General features: G+C 54.2%; 1 protein-coding gene across 1 annotated transcript; it reads right to left on the bottom strand.

The window, feature by feature from the left end:
- Nucleotides 1–5519: 5519 nt before the first annotated feature.
- On the bottom strand, nucleotides 5520–7793 carry KLHDC7A (kelch domain containing 7A). Its single transcript, XM_008063822.1, has one exon. It carries the CDS (start codon nucleotides 7791–7793, stop codon nucleotides 5520–5522), a length of 2274 nt encoding a protein of 757 aa, XP_008062013.1.
- Nucleotides 7794–13560: the final 5767 nt, after the last annotated feature.

Raw genomic sequence — 13560 nt, 5'->3', positions numbered from 1 at the left:
TTACGAGTCGCAAGGGAACACATCCAACACCCAAATAATTTCAAGTCACTGCTTAAGTTAATTTTGGTACTGCCCCACAGTGGTCAAAGCAAGTCACATGACCAGATTTAAAGGATGGAGAAATTGATGGGAAGGGGAGAATTTGGCTAGTTTTGCCACCTACCATAGTTGTTTTGAGGACAAAATAAGACAATGTAAGTAAAGCTTTGTGGGGTCAATCAATGTACCAACCATAATTACATTTCTTTCTTCCAGTATTTTTGTTTTTTTTTTTTTAGTAATAAACAGGCAGATGTTATAATGACTAATAATCATTTAGGTAAGTAGGCATTAGATAGTAATTTCTAATTTTTGTGCAGCGTCCCATCTCCGTTTCCTCCTCTATATCATCAGGAGAATCATCACTCTATTAGACAGTGATGTCGTCATGAGCATTCAGTGAAAGGATGACAGTGAAATGGTTGCACAGAGCCTGATGCTGGGAATGTTGTTATTATTGTTGGTATCAAATGTGTGCTTCTATCTCCTCCCTGCACACAAAAAGGCAACCTAGCCACGACTGCATTTCCAGTTGTGTTTTATTTTGACCCACATCCCACCTTTCTCAGAGCTGTTTGTAGCGACTTCCCTTCAGGCTGTCCTTTCTTCTCTTTCCCTGAAGATACCTCCTCCCTTCTGTTTCATCTCCCTCCTCCTGCCGGCAGCCTAGGGGCTGCTCTAGGCTGAAGCCACAGCTTCAGGAGCTCTGAGGGGGACACCCAGGCCACACAGATCACAAAAGTGGGAAGTGCTGGCTGCCTCTGTCTGTGGCTTAGAGGAGCCCAGACACTCCCAGCTCCCTTGAGCGGTGGTTACTCCCCATCTGTAGAGGAAGGGAGCCCCTCTATCTTATATCTCCTTGGGATTTCCAGGGGTCTCTGGGCAGCTTCAGAAGCTCCTCAGTGCTGACTCCCTAGGAAATTACTTAACGCTTTAAGCCTGGGGAAATGCAACGTCCCCAGTTCTGAGCAGGAAGAGGAGAGCAGAGGCTCAGTCTCAAACCCTGGCTGGACTTTTCTCTTGAGCATCCTCCACCCGGACAAGAACTTTAGTCTCAGACGGCCTTCCTCCTTCAGGGCCAGGATCCTGAGAAAAGGGGGCAAGGGTACAAGAAAACCCTCTTCCTCCAAGCAGGTTTGGGGCAGACCCTGCAGAAGACCACTGTTCTTCCCAGACCTACTCAGGAGCAGTTCCTGGGCTGGGTGCTTTACCCGTATTATCGAGTCAGTTCTCACAACATCCTCTTGAGGCTGGCAATGGCAAACCCGTTTTACAGAAGGGTGGAGGTGGGACAAGGGGCAGGCCTGATGCTGGGTCACTGCTCAGCCCTGTCTTGTGACAGGGGAGAGGAGAGAGTATCGCACTGGTGCTGGGGAAGCTGGGTTCAAGCACACTTTTAAGGAAACGGGTTTTCGGAGTTTGCCATGAAGGCAAATTTCCTTAAACTCTGAGCCTCAGTTTCCTCACCTATAAATTGGGCTTGTTGTGAGGATCTAGTGTATGCGGGGGGCAAAAACCCCAGAATTTATTTATAAAATATTGTGTATTTATTCCTACATGTTTAGATTTCGGTCACTTTCAGGATACTCTCGGTTTGATGCAATACACCGATCGGGATACTTTTCCTGTTGCTCCAAATGGTTTTTGAACTTGTCAGTTTTGATGTCTTTTGGTGTTTGTGCCATTTTTTGTTTCAGTTCTTCCACATTGGCAAAATATTTCTCTTTGAGAACTTTTTTCAACAGGGAAACAAAAAAAAAGTCACTCAGGGCAAGATTCTTCAGTCAAAAACTGCTGATGTGGACAGGCGTGTTGTCATGGTGGAAGAAACAGTCACCTGTTTGCCACAACTCGGTACATTTCTTCCACAACCCAGTCTCTCCCAACAACACTCGCTGGTACACTGATGCCAGTGGGTTCCTAGAATACTTCCCTAGCGGGGGATGCCTGTACTACAAGAGGCCTGACCTCCAAAAGATAACTCCAGGTTTTTTGGGGGTCCCTGCTCGTGGAAGCATGTAGGGAAGAGAAGAGCCCAAGGAGTGTGGCTCCCTGTCTCAGCAGGCTAGGCATCTCACAGGGAAGGACCGAGGATGGCCCCTCCCACCATCCTCACCTCTCTCGCTGGGCGTTTCCATGGACAACTGTGTGTCCTGCTGTCAGAGGGGCCCGGGCACCTACCCTAGGCAGACACTGTGGCTTCTATGATTGTTCCAATAGCTCTGCTCTTCCAGACAGGACCTAGACTGGACTTCTCTTGTAAATATTGATGGAGGCTCCAGGCAGAGAAGAACAAGAAAACAAAGGATGTTTTATTTAGGACAGAAAAAGAAACCAACAGAAAACAAAACTCTATGGGCCAACAGGAGGGGCGATGTTTAAATAAGCCTTGGTATGCTCACTCGATGGAATATTGTGCAACTATTGAAATGATGTTTACCGAGGGTTTGTAATAACACGAGAAAATGCTTATTATAAAATGCTAAGTGAAAAAAAAGGAAGCAGCTGAATTGTCTATTTAGCATAATCACACCTAGGCAAAAATCAAGCAAGGCGAACAAAAAATACATGCAGAAGAAAAAGACCAGAGGGACACGCACCACAGTAGGGGGTTGTCTTTGGGCGGCAAAACTGGGGAGATTGTTTATACTTTTCTCTGTTTTTAATTTTTTTTTCTAGAATGAGTGTGGCTGACTTAAAGTGGAAAGCGCCTGAAATTTAATTATTTTTGTTTTTCTAAAGAAGACAGAACTGTTACCGAAAAAGCAGAACAGGTGACCCACGGGGGAGCCAATGGCACAGGTCACTCTGAGGCAAAGGGCAGGAGGTCAACAGACCTCAGGCTATCAAGCAAGGTCAAGTGGAAATTTGAGACTTCGGCCCCATGAAGCGATCTCAGCTGCACACCTGGGCATAACACCTGTGACATCCTGGTAATGACACTGGCTTTCGCCCCCATGTGTGAGAGCTCTGCTTTTGTCATGTGGAGGGACAGGGCTTGTTTCTGCCCGAGGAGTCTCTGTTATCAATGACTGTGCAACTGAGTTATTTCCCTTAAGGCCAAGCCAGGATAGCTGGGCTCTCATCCTTCTTCCTACACCAGGATGCCCCTCCTCGGATGTAGCTTTGCCCTCCCCCGTGGGCGTGGCAAAGCGAGTCCCGTTAGGCTGGGGTCTGCGTGTTCCTGGCACTTAGAACAGCGCCCAGCCCACACGTTTTGTAACTGTGTGTTTCAAGAGTTGAATGCATGGACCCCGGCCACTGGGGGGGCCTCGGCGGGGCTTTCCAGGACCCCTGAGCCACCTTTCTCCACCATAGTGGCCCTTCCCACTTCCACCTGAAACTCGACTCCAGAGACCCAGGCCAGTGATGATAAACACACCGGCGCTGGTCTACTGGGAGTGGCTGCCGGGGACACTGTGTTGGAACACTCACGAGACCGTGGAAGGGGATCACCAGGAAGAGACACTGCAATTGATCAGTGGCTTTGCCAATGTTGCTGTGAGGGAGGGAGAGGAGATGGACCGTGTGCTCCTCGTCTCAGCCTGGGCCAAATCTCAGCTCTCCCTCTCCTTATGAAGACCACACTCACCATCGACTGGGAGCTGGTACCCATTCTGCTGCCTGTCCCTCGTGGCTACCATAGATATGCAACGGGCTGCAGGATGTTTTTCCAGAGTGGCTCTCGTTCCTCCTGGGCTTGGAACCTTTTCTGAACCTCGGCTAGCTTGGTTGTGGTCCTTTCCTTTGCCTGGCTCCTCACCAGGCTTGTCCTGGGCAGCTGGGTCTGGCTCACCTGCCCCCAGCTCACAGGTGGGGTTCTCCTCCCAGGAAGCCCTCCCCCCCGGCCAGCATCACTGAAGCCATCCTCCCCACCCACAGGTCCCTTGGAGGTTCATGTGTGAGTGTTGACACTGAGTTTGAACATGGCCTTGGCTGGAGAAGGAGGGTCACTTTCCCCAGGGACCAGCTGTGGTTTCAGCTGACTTTCCCTTCCTGGTCTCTGATTTAGGAATAAATCAGCTGCCTCATTTTCCCAGGCCCTAGGCCAGAGATGGTGGCCTCATGTGGCCCAGGACAGCCTCTCCTCTCATCTCCACACCAACCTCATTCTCACCCTTTGTCCCAATCCTGCTTCTTCCAATGAGAGCCATGGCCTGAGCCAGCAGCTGCAATGTTCACGAGCTCCGGCTGGGCCCACCTGGGAATGCAGGAAAAACTCTCTCCGTGGGCTATCATTGACCTCCCAGGCAGACAGGACATGAATTGTTCTTCCTGTTTTCAAGGCACTGTAGTCCAAGGTGAACTTGTCTTGTCAGACCCTTCCCTGCTGTGTCTCCCATCTCCCCGGCTTCTGGCTAGGACCGAGAGCATCACTGCCCTCTCATCCATCTCCGTGTCTCCCTCAGAGGAGGGACAAGGCCTCTGGGGATAGATTGGACCAGTCCTTCTCCCTTCCCTCCCAAGAGAACAGTCAGGGATTTTTCCCATTTCAGAATTTCTGAAAACATGACGGGAGATCCCATCTGGAATCTTCTAGATCCTCCCTGCCTGTCTACTGTCTGATGAGGCAAACAGGGTGACCACATGGCACAGGGAGGGCAAATCCTCCTGTCACCTGTTACCTGCCCCGAAGCGCTGATGGGTGGCGGCTGCCCCAGCTTCCACGCAGAGGGCTGGGATGCTGGGAAGGGTTCTGAGATCTGGAAATGAGGGCAGTGGTCAGCACAAGCAGGGACTGGAGGGGATGGGGCTGTGGACCATCCTCTCTGCCCTCTCCTGAGACCTTGCTTGTGTCCTCAATAGACCTCTACAAAAGGACGGCTTACTTCAGTGGACGCTTCTCTTCCTTCCCATAAGGAGAAAAGGAAAGTGGACTTTGGGAAATTTACTCTGCAAGCTAACTTCTGCTGTCCTACTTCTCAAAACACGGGCTCTGTCTGGCCAGACCCCTGGGGCTCCCCCGGCTCCTTTCTGGTCCCACCCAAGTCACCTCTCACAATGTTTCCCACTTGTGTATCCCAGGTGCTTCTGGGACCCTCATAAGTAGGCTCAGTGACCAATGTTTAGGAAGAGAGACTGGTGTCTCAGAGAGCCAGCCCCTCTCTGGAAGACCCAACCTGAGGGGCTGCTGAGGGGTCCGCTGGCACCTGCAGCTGTGACTCCTAAGCTTTGCTGAGGTCCTGGTGTACCCCCCGAGAATTCATCACCGAAGCAAGGTGGTGGGCATCCCCGCAGCCGTGGATGTCTTCTGCTCCCCTTTCTGCAGGGGGCCTCTGCAACTCATGGAGGGTGAAGACTCCTTTAAGACCCCTGCCCCTACCCCAAGCCAGTAAGCAGAGGAGGTAGGATTCTAATTCGCTTCTTGGTGGCCAAATCCCTGGGCCATCTGATTGTCCAGCAATGGCCCACAGAGTGATGGGTAGCACCAGAATCCTTTTGCTTCCGGGTTTTGCAAGAGAAGCTCGGCAGAGGGGCTGCTAGACGCGGGTCTGAGGCACATCGGGTGCAGGCAAGGTCAGTACGGTGGGCAGAAGGATGCCCTGTGGAGACGGGAAGCTCTGCAGCTCCATGGGCAGAAACCTGGGCGAGACGTCGTCGGCCAGGAAGCAGAGGGTGCACCGGCGCCCCACGCAGTAGATGAGGTCGTCCACCACCGCGCACTGGAAGGCGTCCGGGTAAGGTGTCCGGTACGTGGCGCACTCGTACCAGAGCCGGGCACTGGCACTGCAGCGGTACACGCCAATGCCCAGGCTGCGGTTGAGGTCAAAGCGGTAGAGGAAGCCATTGACCGCCACCATCTCCGCCGTGCGGTCCTTGCTGCCCCCCGTGGGGCCGGCCCGCCAGCGCTGCTCCTGGGCTGAGAAGCGGAGCAGCAGATAGCGCAGCGTGCCGCCCGTGACGAAGATCTCCTTGGCACACGCCGTGGCCGTGTGCGCCAGGGCAAACGTGTCATTGGGCAGCGGCGGGGCGAAGGCCCAGCGGTCCAGGCGGGGGTCATAGCACTCAACTGTGTGCAGACACTCGCCCCCGATGGCGTACAGGCGCCCATCCAAGGCCACCAGCCGGCAGTGTGGCCGGGCCTGGTTCAGCGGGCACACCTCGCTCCAGATGCCTGTTAGTGGGTTGTAGCAGAAGACGCGGTTGGAGGGCCGGTGCCCGGGGCCCTGACAGCCGGACACCACGAAGAGATAATTGAAGAGACTGCAGACAGCACAGCCCCGGGACACGGCCTCGGGGGGCAGGTGGGCCAGCGGGTACCAGGCGTCCCTCGTGTCGTCATAGCAACAGAGGCGGCCGGAGTCTTCCCGGGGGCACACGTCGGCCACCACCAGGTGCTTGCGGCCCCGGAGACGTCGCTGGAGGATCCGCTCCCGCTCCGCCCCGCTCAGGCCCCCGTAGATGTCGGGGCTGCGCAGCACCCAGAGGTAGTTGTCGCTCATGACCTTGTAGGCCGCCTCCTTCAGGGCCTCCAAGTTCTGCCTCTTGGCCAAGGTCAGCACCTCGTAGCAATTGCCCAGGTCCAGGCGGACGTCCGGGGCGGACGCGGGGGTGAGCGGGATGTGGAAGAAGTTGGTCCCAGCCACCAGCTGCACGTGGGGGTCCTCACTGCCTGCGGCTGAGCCGGGCAGGGTGTCCTGGTCTGAGCAGGGTGGAGCGGGGAGCTGGTCAGGTTGCAGCTGCAGGTCTGAGTTCTCTGCTATCTGCAGGAGGCTCTCCTTCCTGCCAAAACCTGGGGTGGGGGCTGAGGGCACGGACTGCAGGGAGGTGGCCGTCTCGGCTCCACCTTCCCTGTCACTGGCTGGGTCCGCGGAGGCTGTCTCTGTTCCCCGGGGCCCAGGGGATGGCACCTCAGCCAGGGCTGCCACCCTGGGGGCCAGCCTGCCGCTGGAGACAGCCTGAGAGGTGGATTCCACATAGTAGTCATACACCTTGCCCTTCAGTTGCGCCCCAACCTCCTCCATATTCCGTATGAAATTCTCCTCCATTCGGACCCTGGCCACGGACGAGAAGGTGTAGGTGGCATTGGTAACTCCTTCCTGCTGGTGCAGGGCCAGGCCTGCATCTGAGGTGGCCTGGAAGACCCCGGCTTCTTCCCCGCCAACCCCGGTCACCCGGGTGAAGATCCAGCCCTGGTTCATGTCACTGCTGCCTTCCGTGGGGGCCATCTGGTGCGAGTGGGGGCCCTCTGGCCGCTTGGGGGATCCACCACCCTGCCATGCAGGAGGCTCAGCACCCTTACAGCTGCTGTCCAATGTGGGTTGGGGGTCACTGCCCAAATGAGGGTGGTGGGGAGGGTCGGGCTTACCGCCAACAGCTGTTCTGGCTCCCTGGCCACGACCGTGAGGAGACACCTGCTCAGAGCCTGGGTCCTGCGCGTCCTGCTCCCTGCCAGAGCCTCTCCTCGGGGGTGACCTGGCCCTGGAAGTGGCCCCCGCCGGCAGGATGCAGGGCCCTCCAGGATCCTCCCAGCTATAGCCCGGCGGTGCTCTGGCCTCCTTGCTGGCTCTCCGGCGTCTGGGTCCCCTCTGCGGCGCCTCGGGAGAAGCTCCTTGGGCTGTAGGCTGCCCGGAGCCCTCAGCTTCCTCCTCGACCTTGGCCCTCCCACCCTGCAGCGGGGCAGGGGCAGGCCTGGACTTGTAGAGCCTGTAAGCTGCAGTCACTAGGAGCAGGGCTGCCGCTGACAGCACTACCTTGCTGGTCAGCTGCATGTCCAAATGCCAGTCCGGGGCCTCTGTCCCTGTGGGGAGCATGCTTCTCTCTGGGGCTGAGGAATGTCAAGAATCTGATTAATAATTGCCCAATAGGGAACAGTTCCTGGATCCTGCTGAGCTGAGGGGAGGGAACTCTGGGCTGGCTCTGGCCGGCCTGAAAGAGTTGGAGCAAAGGTGACTTTGTGCTGTGGAGAGTGGCCGCTAGGGCCGGGGCTGGCAGCTCCCAGCAGCTGGGCTCCTCTGAGCCTTCCCTGGCTGTGGGGGTAGGGTCTGCCCAGGGCTGGGCTTGTGATCAGCTGTCTGGGCCAGCAACTGCAGGGTGTGAGGAGAGTCCAGTGTGTACACGGGGAGGGAAGAAGCGCTTAACCAGTCACGGGATGCCAGGAGACACAAGGGGCTGGTCATTCTTTGTGTATGCACTTTATTTCCTGTCTTGCAAATTCACTGGACTCAGAAGCTTGGGTGTGGTGAGCCATCGGGAAGGTGGGGCCCTAGCAGGTGTGGATGGTATCATTCCTGTGGGGTCTGCTGGTCCTATGGTGGGGTCAGCATTTCCCTGGTCAAGCAAGGAGCATGGCTGGAAAGGCTGGAGCCAGGGACTGCAGCCAAGCCACCTGACCCAGCCCTTGAATGCCTCTGCCCTCCTTCCCTGCCTGGCAAGTTCCTAAGAAGAACCAGCCTTCTGGAGCGGTTTGGCAAAACACACTGGATCAGTGCTCAGATAAGTGTTAGATGTAGGACACAGCTTCTCCCTTAAAACCAGACAACCTCTTGGAGCGAGAAGCCCAAGTAAGACTGAGCTCTCCCAACCCCACCCTCTACTCTCCCTCTTCCTCTGTCACCTGAGGATGCTGGATCCAGACCACCTGACTCTGCCACCTACCAGCTGTGCGACTTTAGGCAGGGGACTTCACCTCTCTGTGCCTCCATTTCCTCATCTTATTATTATTTTCTTTTGAGTTGGAGTCTCACTCTGTCGCCCAGGCTGGAGTGCAGTGGCACGCTCCCGGTCACCGCAGCCTCGACCTGCTGGGCTCCGGCGATCCTTCTGCCTCAGCCTTCCAAGTATCTGGAACTACAGACACGCGCTACCATGCCCAGCTAATTTTTGATTATTGTAGAGACGAGGTCTTGCCAAGTTGCCTGGGCAGGTCTCAAACCTGCGGGCTCAGGCAATCCACTCTCCTCGGCCTCCCAAAGCACTGGAATTACAGGCTGAGCCACCAAGCCAGGCCCATTTCCTCATCTTAAAAATGGGAGATGGCTGGGCGTGGTGGCTCAAGCCTGTAATACCAGCACTTTGGGAGGCCAAGGCAGGAGGATTACCTGAGACCAGGAGACCAGGCTGGGCAACTTGGTGAGACTTTATCTCTATAATACATCAAAAAATTACCTGGGCATGGTGGCACACGCCTGTAGTTCCAACTACTTGAAAGACTGAGGCCGAAGGATCGCCTGAGCCCAGCAGGTTGAGACTGCAGTGACCGTAATCGTGCCACCCCACTCCAGCCTGGACGACAGAGTGAGACTACAGCCTAAAAATTTTTTTTTAAAAAGGAGATGACAGCGTATACACCACATCAGGTTGTGGTGAGAACGAAGAGGGCTACTGGATGTTGCCGGGGCGGGGGGGAACCTCCATCCCGAAATCTCAAGAAATATGAGCCTCTCCCCTCTTCCTTCTCATCTTGGCTGATATTTATTGTCATCCGACCTCCCAGAGCACAGACCTCATTCCACCCCTCCTCTGACCAAGGGCCTCCAAGAGCCTCCAAGTCCCCATGCAAAGGCCCCAAACTTGCTGTCTGTGGGGGCCGGGCAACTAAAGTGAACAGGCCAGGACGCATCCTGCAGGGCCTGGTCCTCCCACCATGACAGAGAAGCTCAGAATCCAGGCAGTGATGTGACCATTCTCAATTTTAAAATCCTGGCTTCTAATTGAAAAGTCAACATCAAAACCACTCTAAGGGCCAGAGGAAACACATGCAAGGGAGGAATTTGGCTCTGAAGCATTTGACTCTAAGCAGGAGAAAATCCTGGCTCCTTATGTGGTGTTCATAGTCCTCTCCCAGCCAGCCTCAGTTTACCCCTCCAGACCCACCTTCTGACCGCAGCCTCCCATGCTGGACTCAGCTGAGTTCTTGGCAAGCAAGGCCTCCCTCATCTGTGCTGGTCACATCCCTCTGGCCCCTCAGAGTTGGGTCCAGGGCTGTGTTTCTCAAGCCTTCTTCCCCGGTGCCTCCACCCTTCCGAGATTACCCTCCCCTCTTGGGTCTCTTGTTCTTCAAGCCTCTGCCTTCAGCCTTGGTCAAAGCTGCTGTGTTATCAACATATAGTGTGCCGTTCTATTCGAAGTCCTTGACTCTAAGTGGAATCTAAGCTTCTAAGTCCTTGAGACAGAGACGATACGGCTGGCTCAACTGTGGACCCTACGACCTCCATGGAACCCTGTGTGATAGGGACAAAGCCAGATTCCACATGGGGTGGATTGGGGTGAATTACAGTCCCTTTGGGAGAGACATGGTTGTTGATGGCAGTGGTGACTGGCCTCCAATGTTATGTCAGTTTGCTTGTCAGTGGGGACTTCAGTCTTTTTTGCAGACTCCAGAGTTTTACTGACCTGACGTTAGCCAACAGGTGTGACTTCTTGGGAAGTCAGGCCTCCTCAGCTTGTCTCACTGGTGGCTGGCAGGAGGGGCCTCCTGGGGTTCCTTTCTTCCCATCGTGGTCAAGATAGAGACCAGTGGGCATAGGAATCCCGGGGGTTCTTATTAGAGATGCAGACTTCTAAGCTCTACCCAAGACTGATTCGGTAGGCATGGGTTGATCTTAGAAAACCTCTAGTTTTAGTTTTTTACTTTTTTTGGTAGAGATGGGATCTCACTCTGTTGCCCAGGCTGGTTTCAAACTCCTAGCCTCAAGCAATGCTTTTGCCTTAACCTTCCAGAGCACTGTGATTACAGGCATGCGCCACCGCACCTGGGTGGAAACCTCTATTTTTGACAATCACTTCAGGAGATTTCAGTGGGTCCAGGAGTGAAAAATAAGTTTGCTTTTCTACTTGTCTGCTGAAAATTCCTCTTCATCCTTGGAGTGGTGGGTGACTGGTTGCTCCCTATGTTGTCACAGTGCATATCAGAGAATGGAAATGAGGTCCTGGGTGCTTTGCATATGCAAAATCACTTAATTTTCCCAGGTGGGTGTTATCATGGGTCCCCTTTTACAGGTGAGGAAACTGAGGCGCAGGGAGACAATGCCTATGGGTTGAGAGTGTCTTCTTTTGGGAAGGAGGGAATGAGATAATAAGGGTAATAAAAATGATTCGTCCGGGGATGAAAAATGATTTGTAGAGGCTGATGAGTTCAAGCTGCCCTTCCAGTTGCGGCAGCTTCAGGGCTCCTGTACCCTTGGAGAGGAGGAGGCATGTGGCGAGTCTCCTTGGTGAGATGTGACCTGGCATCGTCCTCTCAAATGCCACCGAGTAAGCAGGTCTCAGCCCCTTTGATGTGTTCCTCCTACCCCGTAAGGGTCTGGAGCCCCTTTCCTATGGCTCCAGCTCAAACCCTTCAAATCAGACAAGCAGCCCTTCCATTTGGAAGCTCCTGGGTGCCGGATGTGCCCAAACCAGCCCTGGGATGGGTAGGAGGGTCACAGGGAGCAGAAGACACAGTCCTAGCCCCACGAGGACTTGTGTCCCTGATCCAGGGGACAGGGCATGCGCCTAAGATATGACCAGCCCATGGCACATCACAAAGAATCCTGAGATTAATGAAGTGAGGATGAAAGATTCCAGAAAGATGTATTCAGAATTGGGTATTGATCAAGGAAGGACATGGACTAACTGATGAATTGTTTCACCAGAATCTACCGGATGCTTCCCACTCACCAGGCCGGATGTTGGAGTACTGTGACACAGTTAAGGGACAGCCACAGCCCCTGTGCCACGTGGTTCCATGTGGATACTTGGCCTAGTGGGGATAGAAGTTTCTGAGCAAGCAGATGGTGGGTGTGAAGATGCTGGTTTGGGAGGGCTTCCGCGGCAGGGTGGAACAGAAGTCCCTGCACCAGGCTAGGACGACAGAGCATGGAGAGGGCATTTGATGTGGCAGGAATGGGGAAATAAAAAAAAGAGAGCTCCAGGGGAATGTGCGAAATGTGACAGATCATGGAGACCTCAGGATTGGAACTCAGGACTGGGGGTAGGGCAAGGGTGTGGGGTCAGATGCTTCTGATTTGAATCTTGGCTTGGCACTTCTTGTGACCTTCCCTTGCTTGAAGGCAGAAGCAACGCCTGTGAAACAGCTGGGCACAGAGGGCGCCTTCATTAAATGAGACTTCCTGCCGTCCGCCCTCCACTCCTGTTCCCAGCAAACACAGCTGCCTAAGAGGTTGTGTTAAAGTGTAGGTTTCATTATTATTCAGCTATGGTGAGGCCAGCAGATCAGGAGATAAGGGCCATGGAGATGTAGTTTGTTATTCACAGGTCCCAGGAGGAGGGCCACGTCACACTATGCAGAGACATGAGAAGGCCTAGCGTCGGTCTGGAGGCACAGGGTGGGAGGCAGAAGCATGGGTGAGAGTCTTACCTGCAGTGTTTGCAGGAAGGCCTGGGAGAGGCAGGGTAGAAGGTTTAGGGTTGCCTATTTGAATAATGTCAGTGGGCTCTGTGCTGTGTTTAGTTGTATGATGCCTGGGCTAAGGGGGGTCAGGGCAGAGGGATATTGGCTCAGAGTATGAGCCCTAGAGAGCCTGGTGAGGGAGGTGGGTGAGGGGAGGGCTCTGGACCGACTGGTTTGTATGTGAGGGGTTTGCTCCTGGGTGAGTCATTTTCTGTTTCTAGGAACTAGCTGACCCTGGGAGGGGCAGTGTCACCTGGTCAGAGGCCCCAGATGCTAAAGCATCAAGGATATGGCAAATAAGCAAATATAGTTAATGTAGAGAAACAGAAGAACAGAGACAAACAGGGGCTTTGATGTCCCTGAGAGCCGGCCATCTTCCTTGCCGGGCAGCTGGGAAGCAAGCTTTCGGCTCTACCCTGAGGTCTCATTTATCCGGCAGGTGAACACGACACTCCTGCTAGTTGACTTCAGACTCCATAAATTACAGCATTTTTTTTTTAGTCCCTGCTTGGAAAAAGTGAAATGAACAAATAAAGACAGGAACGAAATTAAAAGATAATTGGAAGTCTATATTGGGCTTCTGTGAATGTGCGTGCGCGCCGCCAATCTGGTCTCTCCGTGCGGGCAGGATAAATTGAGAAGCCTTCGGTTGGCTCAGGGGGTGGATAAAACAGTCAGAGACAAATGCGTGCCATGCAAATAAACAGGCCCACCTCGAGCGATTAGCTCGGCATCATGCCAGTGCCCTGTGCTGGTCTGCTCATTCGAAGGGGCCATGTTTTCCGAGGTGAGGGCTAACTCGAGGTGGGTGTGGGAGGCAAGACCTTGAATGGAAGGGTAAGAAGCGAGGAGGAGGTGGGCTCAGGTACCTGGGAAGGGAGGGGTATGTGCAGAGAGGGGTGGAGACCTCAGAAAGGGAGATGGGGAGATAGGGAGGCCTTTTACACACACACACACACACACACACACACACACGTGGACACATCCATGCACATGTAGGCATGAACAAGTACATACCCACGCACGTAGGAGGGAGGCTGTGGACTTTTGAGTGCAGAAGGGTCAGAGATAAATGGATCTTGGTTTAACCAATGGAGAGAGAGAGGGGGAAGAATAGAGGGATGGAGGGAGGGAGGGTGATTAGAGACAGAGATAGAGACAGAGATAGAGATAGAGATAGAGAGAGG

Source organism: Carlito syrichta, unplaced genomic scaffold (assembly GCF_000164805.1).
Source record: "Carlito syrichta isolate Samal-C Ts95f unplaced genomic scaffold, Tarsius_syrichta-2.0.1 Scaffold307059, whole genome shotgun sequence".
Taxonomy (NCBI): Eukaryota; Metazoa; Chordata; class Mammalia; order Primates; family Tarsiidae; genus Carlito; species Carlito syrichta.
Note: the sequence above shows the minus strand (reverse complement) of the source record. Positions and strands in the feature narration are given on the sequence as shown.